Source organism: Anser brachyrhynchus, assembly GCF_964034855.1.
Source record: "Anser brachyrhynchus genome assembly, chromosome: 1".
NCBI lineage: Eukaryota > Metazoa > Chordata > Aves > Anseriformes > Anatidae > Anser > Anser brachyrhynchus.
Genome location: NC_137694.1, coordinates 24,062,070 through 24,069,761, shown reverse-complemented (window position 1 = coordinate 24,069,761; position 7,692 = coordinate 24,062,070). Strand labels below are relative to the sequence as shown.

The 7,692-nt window shown below is 39.7% G+C and overlaps 1 protein-coding gene across 1 annotated transcript; it reads right to left on the bottom strand.

Moving 5' to 3' along the window:
- Positions 1-3,117: 3,117 nt before the first annotated feature.
- NDUFA5 (NADH:ubiquinone oxidoreductase subunit A5) lies at positions 3,118-7,659 on the bottom strand. Its single transcript, XM_080576738.1, has 5 exons — positions 7,545-7,659; positions 7,052-7,096; positions 4,964-5,080; positions 4,162-4,227; positions 3,118-3,317 (listed from the first exon to the last, which is right to left on the bottom strand). The coding sequence occupies exons 1-5, from the start codon at positions 7,593-7,595 to the stop codon at positions 3,216-3,218; spliced, it is 381 nt and encodes a 126-aa protein (XP_080432864.1). The 5' UTR covers positions 7,596-7,659; the 3' UTR covers positions 3,118-3,215.
- Between the last annotated feature and the right edge of the window lie 33 nt (positions 7,660-7,692).

Here is a 7,692-nt window from a genome sequence, read left to right as displayed (position 1 = left end):
CGAGGGATGTGAAGCGACGACCTGTTGCTACAGCTCGCACAGGTGTCTCAGCGCGCTGCAGGAAAAGCGAGAGTACAGCGACCTCGCACAGCTGTTTTAGAGGTGGAAGGCACAGCTGTGTGTCGCCAGACTCTGGGAGGATCCTGAAAATAAGTTATATTGAAATATGAAATTATATTTATATTGAAATATATGAAATTACATCCACACGCCCTGTAACAGTATGCCACGTTCATGTTACAAAGTCTCACAGACATCCTTCAGCTTACAAACACAGGCCTGCTTCCCATAAAAAGGGCAGAAACTGCCCCTTACTACTGGTATCTTTTTTTCTGACACCTGGATTGAACCTGAACTCATGGTAGAAGAGGACCAGAAGTAATTCTATACAGCTAGTAACTTTGTCCCTGTCATATAACCACACCGATTAAACATTCAAACTCACTTGCACCGTGGAAGATGATTTTTCCTATTTTTCCTTCTTTAGGAAAGCATACACCTTGAAAATAAAAAAGCATCTTTCATCCACTTCCCATGGAATGCAAACAATCAAAATTACGTAGATTAAAGTTGTCTTGTTAAGAAAACAGCCACTCCAGACTAAGCAGCACAGAAAGCACTTGAGACAAACAAAAACCTCAGCGCTGCTGTTAGAAGGCAATCTAAACGTTGTTTTACCGGTTTAACAATCTGCATCTCCCTTAGGTTCTGTCTTGCAGATGGTGATTGTCACACATAATGACTTTAATCAGAGTCTCTTAAAGTGTTTTGTTAACTCTGACGTTTGCGCTGATTTACCCTACCATAGCACAGCAGATAAAATCTTTTGCTTCATCACATATTCCAACATAGTTAATAGAGAAAAATCAAGCAAAATCATTATAATCAGTCTCCAAACTATGCCTTGCTGGCATATTCATCTTAAAATAAATTACTTGCAACATAGTACTCCTAATATAGATTCTCTCTTGCCTGTAAAATATGTGTGTACTGTTTGTTGCTAGGATTTAAATATCAGGTATATAGTTACAAAGCTAATAGCACGGTAAAAATTACTTTGTTTCTCTTCTTGGCAGAGGTATCCCGAACTAGGATGAAGTGAACTACACAACACTGATACATCTCAAAACAAAGACTATTGTCTTTCCTTTGTTTTCAATAACTGCTATTTAATGCTGATACTACAACACACCAACTATTAATTTAGTAAACTTATATCGCATGGATGGGATTCATTTCTGCTTTCTAAAACTGTGGAACAAAACCAATGATAAAAGTAATAGAAATAAATTGTAAGACGTGCAGAGAATTTGATGAAAAGCTGAAAAGTGATTCCTTAGCTGTGATTCCTAGACTTTGGCCTCAGTAGAACTTCTTTAAGACTCAAGTTAATCGATTCCTAAATTAAAGTATTTGTGAAGACTAATTCAGTATTTTGGATATAGAAAATTATCTTGAGAGACACAAAAGAGACGGTTATAGACCAGCAAAATCATTGCTAATATAAAGTAGGAAACATAATTAATGAACTCATATGACAGCTAAATCACATGGCCAATGCAGCTTTAGAATTAGAATTCAGCTACTGCCTCAGGAAATAACTGAAAAGATTGCAATATTTTGCTACCCTCCCACACATATTACCAACCCAAATGTGGTGGTGTTTCACACCCCTGCCCTCCCCCACCACACCTTTTTTCTCAGATTAGCTTAATACTTATTACCTAAGACTATTTGCCTTAATTTCTCATCTGAAATGGTTCACCCTCATTCAGGTTTATAATCTTTAGCATTTCTCATATGGAAATTTTGTTTGCAAGCTTCAGCGAAGTCTTCTTCTGGAATGCCACCTAGTGGTTTTATCTCAGAAGAAACCAGCTTTTAACTTTTCCAAGGCTGAAAAAGCTATTAAAACAAGCCAAGGAATTAAATAATATTTTGAAAAATATTAAAAATTCTGTAATTATTGTAACAATCTGTGGGAAAAAAACACTAATGATGCAGCAAAAATAACTGCTAGTCAACAGAAGCAGTACGTAGCTTATGTAAGCTATACCTAATGCCTTTTCTTCTACGTGTCCTACTCCCTAATATCTTAATTGTATGAAGTATTACATAAGAGATGTAATTAACCATTAATAATGAAGCCACAGGTAAACTGATAGTCCTAGACAAGATACCTATTAAAAAGTATTTAATATAGGACAGCAGAACTGTCAAACTTTAACAAGCTCCAGATTTTTGTCAAATAGCTAGCTGTACTCTTATCTCGGAACTTGCATCAAGCTTGTTAATGGTACTGAAATGGTACTGAAAAAATGTGAATAAAGACAAACCTGCACAGTGTCCTTAGATCTAATTTGGGTATTGTTAATTAGGGCCTGTAAGCTTAAACTTCTAGGCAAGTTTTCAAGCTGCAGGTGTGCACTCTCCATTTAAATGCTTGCAAGAAGAACCTAGCCAGATGTGTCAAGAAAAATCTTTTTTTCCCAGTTATTAATAGTAATATTCCAGGTCTGAATCAATATACATATAAATCCATAAAGTACACGTTTATACACAAAACCTTTATAAAAGCAAGTTATGTACATACAAAATAAAGAGTGATACTAAAGTTTCTGCCATGTATACTATGATAAGTATGGTAACCTACCTGCTAATCAAGTAACATGTTCCTGCTGTCACCTTTAGGGCTGACATCAAGCACTTCCCTGAACCAGAATTACTGTTCATGTGGCCAGTGAAGTCAGCCAGTTCAAGACAGTGATCCAGATGAAAACTAAAAAATATTTATTTTTGGTAAGCCTAGTTTTAGTATGGCATCAGTTTCCTAATCCTGTGGCCATAAAGACCCTGGTACTGGCTTTAAGAAAGTGGCAAGAATACAAAATCAGCAGTGAGAGAGAAGGGTAGGATCATACTTTTTTACAACTTTGATTTTGATTTCAAATAATATTTGTATGTCAACATGCGTTTGTATATTAACAGATACAGATAACAACAACAGAAAGGAAATGAAACAAGTTTGTACAGCACCAAAATTTTCTTACAGCCATTTTTGCAAGAAATTAGAAAGTCTTCAGATTGCTAAATACAAGCAGACATTAAGACAAAACATATTTTTATGAAATAATTTTAATTTAAAGGTTAACTGTCAGTAACAATAGATTATCATTTAACATTTTTGAATTTCAAGAAGTTACACCATTTGAATATTATATTGGCCATCTCCACTGGTTAGAAGGAGGTTCTTCAACTAGAGGCTCCCATGGTTTCCACTGTAACATTTTTCTTGACAGGGAAAGCTCATTTTCAGCCTATTGAGAAAGACCATAAGCAAAGTAAATTAAAAAAGGGTAGATTTAGATTAGATATCAGGAAGAAATTCTTTACTCAGAGGGGTGCGGCACTGAAACAGGTCACCCAGAGAAGCTGTGGATGCCCCATCCCTGGAAGTGTTCAAGGCCAGGCTCAATGGGGCTTTGGGCAACCTGGTCTAGTGGGAGGCGTCCCTGCCCATGGCAGGCAGGTTGGAACTGCGTAGGCTAGGTTCCCTTCCAACCCAAACCCTTCTATGACTCTATGAAGTTTTAAAAATCTATATAGAATATTAGGTTACCTTTATTTCAATTCATCATCTCAGTGATGTATTACTACCTATCACAGTCATGGACTACCTCAAATTTTAACTGCATTTTTTTAATGGAACTGAGTAACTTTTTTTTTTTTTTTAAAGTATTGAGTACCCCTGTGGGATACTCAGTTTGTTCACCTAGTCATTCCCAATGACCACTTCATGATAACTTCATCCCTGGTATTTTCCAGTCTATTTGAATTATCCCCCCGTATCACTCAGCTGTCTTCTGTATTTTTCAGTGATTCAGACTCTGTAAGGAGCAATCTAAGTGTGCATGGTATATATGTAAGCATAATACAGCGAACATGAGTAATTGTGTTCATTTTTAAGATGGTCATCCCATCCACTATATGACAATTCATTTCCAGATTCCTTAAAAAATATATACATCATGTATTTATTTTTTGTTTGTTTTACAGTAAAGAAAAACAAAAAAGTGTCAAGTTCTGAACAGAAACTCAGCCAAAGGAACATTCAAAATTACTATTCGAACTTGTACCCAATTTTAAGTTTTCATCTTTTACCTGTACGATGACTTCTTCTATTTGACCACTATTCAGTTTGTCCTGTAGTTTCTGCACATCAGTTTCCTGTGTATTCAGATATAAATATTCAGTTTTATTGAAAAGTAGAAAGAACAAATACATCACAAAAGCACTAATTTAAACTGATTTGAACAGATACTCTAGCACACCTCAAAACTACCATCTAATTAGCTAGCTTCTGTGATTTTACATTATCTAAGAAAAGCACGTGTTTTTTTTTTTTAAATTGGAAACAAAACATCAAGCTCTCAATGATAAATACTAAAACGTAATACTATTTAATGACATCCAAAGAAGAATTAACAGCAAAGGACTGTAGCATGTACCTTCAAAAGGTTTTTTTTGATCTTAGTTTTTGAGAGAATTATATGCAGCCTTCCAACAGTCAAGTTACACACGTTACCTGTAGTGCATAGTTTAATGTACCAAAACATATTTTAAAGTGTCAAAGGCAAAGGTTGTGCTAATATAACATATTGGTAAGAAGAAAGACATTTTTTGTGCAAATGCATGAAAGCTACCATTTAAAAAATCTTAAAAAAAAAAAAACAAAACTATTTTTCTTCTAATTTTCAGACAATATCAGTAAGATAAGTTAATTATTTTTAACATACCATCAAAACATACCAGACAATAACAAAAAAGACCTCAAGACTTTGATTTTTTTCTGAATTGATACCCCAAAATTATTTATACTCCTGGAAAACAGACATTTTGAAAACCATTTTCTCATCCTAAAATGTTTTCACATGTGACACTTATGAAACAGCACTGTACTTACTGTTTGCACCAAATTAAGCCGCTGATTTACAATCTGCTCAGTGTATTTCCTATATGCTGCATCTTTGGGAATGTTTTGCAGAACACCAAGGATTTTAGCGTACAGTATTCGCAGGCGCTGAAGTGGTCAAAAGATACGGTTAAAATCTGCAACTCCAATTATCTAACTACTTAACCTGTCAGCTAGCACTCTTTTGTGCTACAGATAGTTAGAATATTCAATCTAGAAATAAGATTAACAAAAGAACCAAATCTGAACCACAGAATTCTGTCTGGAACGGGATTGGAATTTATCAGGACCAAAGTTACCACTAACAAATTCCTTGAAAAAAAACAAGCCGAAATTTAAAGTATATTTGATGCAAAATTCAAACAACAGAAGCCATAGTTCTAGTGACCATTATTTTCACAAATTAGATATGCTCATGACTAAACCATTAGCTTCTGCAAAATTACCTGGGAAAGATAAAAAGAAGCACATAACCTATCGCAGCATAACTTATTTTTTGTTTGTTTTGGGTTTTTTTTTTTGGACCTTTCCTCATGCTGGTGCAAATTTTTGAGTCATATCCAGATTCAGCTAAAACCTGAAACTTCTACTACTGGATTTAAATGCAGCAATAAAGGACACATTAGGACGATGAAGAAATTAAGCTTTTGTTACGTTGACAGGGTAACTGTCTAACCTAAGGGGAACAGATGCACTGTAGGAACAATACACAACAGAAGTGGAATACTGCAGACATAAATACAAAGAAGAGAACACAGAAAATGACATGAGGACTGGCGCAGTATCTATAATTTATCTAAAGCATTACTGATTTATTTGCTCTGGACCTTAAATACCTGAAAGAAACAGAATTTAGTAAGTCTACTCAGAAGGTGCCTGACAAGGTTGCAGACTAAACTAGAATCATTTGCACAGAACAATATTGTTTGTCACAATGGTTCTTTATGACATTATTCCTAAATATTGGTGGCACAAGCATTTTTTGAAATAGAATTGTTGCACAGCAGGAAATTTCAAAGCACAGAGGTTTAAGAATTACTCAAGTCCTTTCAACGCTCGTACCTCCTGATTAAGAGGACAAGATGTGGCACACTTTCATTACTGATCCTGTGGAGGTAAAAAGAAAGCACCAAGCTTCCAAGAATCAATAAAGTATTCCAATCTCAACAGTGTCTTGCCCAGAAGGGCAACTGCATCCTGGGCTGCATCAACAGAGGAGTGGCCAGCAGGTGGAGGGAGGTGATTGCTCCCTCTGCTCCACCCTTTTGAGGTCCCACTTGGAGTGCTGCATCCAGGTCTGGGACCCCCAGCACAAGAAGGATGTGGGGCTGTTAGAGGGGTCCAGAGGAGGGCCACAAAGATGATCAAAGGGCTGATGCAGCTCTCCTGTGAAGAAAGGCTGAGAGAACTGGGGATGTTCAGCCTGGAGAAAAGAAGGCTGCTCTGGGGAGACCTCACTGTGGCCTTTCAATACTTAAAGGGGGCTTACAAGACAGAAGACCAACTTTTTATTCAGGCAGATGGTGATAGGGCAAGGGGGAATGGTTATAAAATAAAAGAGGGAAGACTGAGATTAGGTGTTAGGAGGAGATTCTTCCCTCAGAGGGTGGTGAGGCACTAGAACAGGTTGCCCAGAGTTGTGGATGCCCCATCCCTGGAGGTGTTCAAGGCCAGGTTGGCCAAGGCCCTGGGCAACCTGATCTTGTGGATGGCATCCCCGCCCATGGCATGGGGGTTGGAACTAGGTAATCTTTCAGGTCCCTTCCAACCCAAGCCATTCTATGATTTTCACACAGCTGTGCAAAGGACAGGGCCTTGGCCAACCCAGCCTAGTGGCTAATCCACTAGACCCATGCTAAGCCATTCTATGATTCTATGATCATAGGCCTTGATGCTGCTTTGCACCAAAGGCTAGCCTCTATAGGGTAAGATTATCCTGCAGAATTAGAAGGTTTTTGTAATCCACCATTAAGTTGGTACTACTTTAAGATACACAACGAACATACATATGAATACATAACAAAAAAGGCTTTGCTCTCACTGATAGTTTGCATTAAATACAGCCAAGCCACAACATACCTCATGAGGATTTTCAGCTACAGCCAATCCTACGAGCCCAGTGGTCTGCACAGAGAACATAAAAACATTTACCATACTAACGCAGCTATTTATTTCGCTGTCTCCCTGTACACCTGACTCAGACCCCCGTGCCACTAACCTCTCTCTCCCACCAGACGCATTTCCTTCCACAGACCTACAGCGCCAAACTGAGCTGCCGGTGCCGTGCCCACCGCCCCACCTCTGCGCACCCAGGGCTCGGGCAGCGCCCCCAGGCCCGCACACCGCCCCCGGCCCTGACCCTAACCCTGACCGGGTCCTGTCCCCGTCCCCACACCAGGCCCGCCGCCGGCCACCTCCGGGGAGGAGACCCCGGCCCCGCGCTCCCCTCAGAGCCCTCCTCACCCCATCGCTCCCTCCCCGGGACCCCGCAGGGCACGGCAGGGCAGGGCCCGGAGACAGCCCCCCCGCGGCAGGGGACGGAACGGGACGGGACGGGACGGGACCCCCTCACCTTCCTCAGCGCCCCCGACATGGCGGCGCAGCCGGGCACCGCCGGGCGCATGCGCGGCGCCGAGGGCCTGAGGCGGGCGCGTAGAGGACATGGCGAAGGGCACTGGGCTGCGCATGCGCCTCAGCCGCCTGGAAGCCGCACGGAGGGA

What these genes read in the sequence shown, in the direction of transcription:
- NDUFA5 (XM_080576738.1), bottom strand. Translation starts at nt 7,595, where the DNA reads ATGCGCCCGGCGGTGCCCGGCTGCGCCGCCATGTCGGGGGCGCTGAGG. An exon ending in GGCTTAATTTGGTGCAAACA is followed by an intron (nt 4,228 to 4,963) that starts GTAAGTACAGTG and finishes CTGAATACACAG; the next exon opens with GAAACTGATGTGCAGAAACT. An exon ending in TAGAAGAAGTCATCGTACAG is followed by an intron (nt 3,318 to 4,161) that starts GTAAAAGATGAA and finishes CTTTCTCAATAG; the next exon opens with GCTGAAAATGAGCTTTCCCT.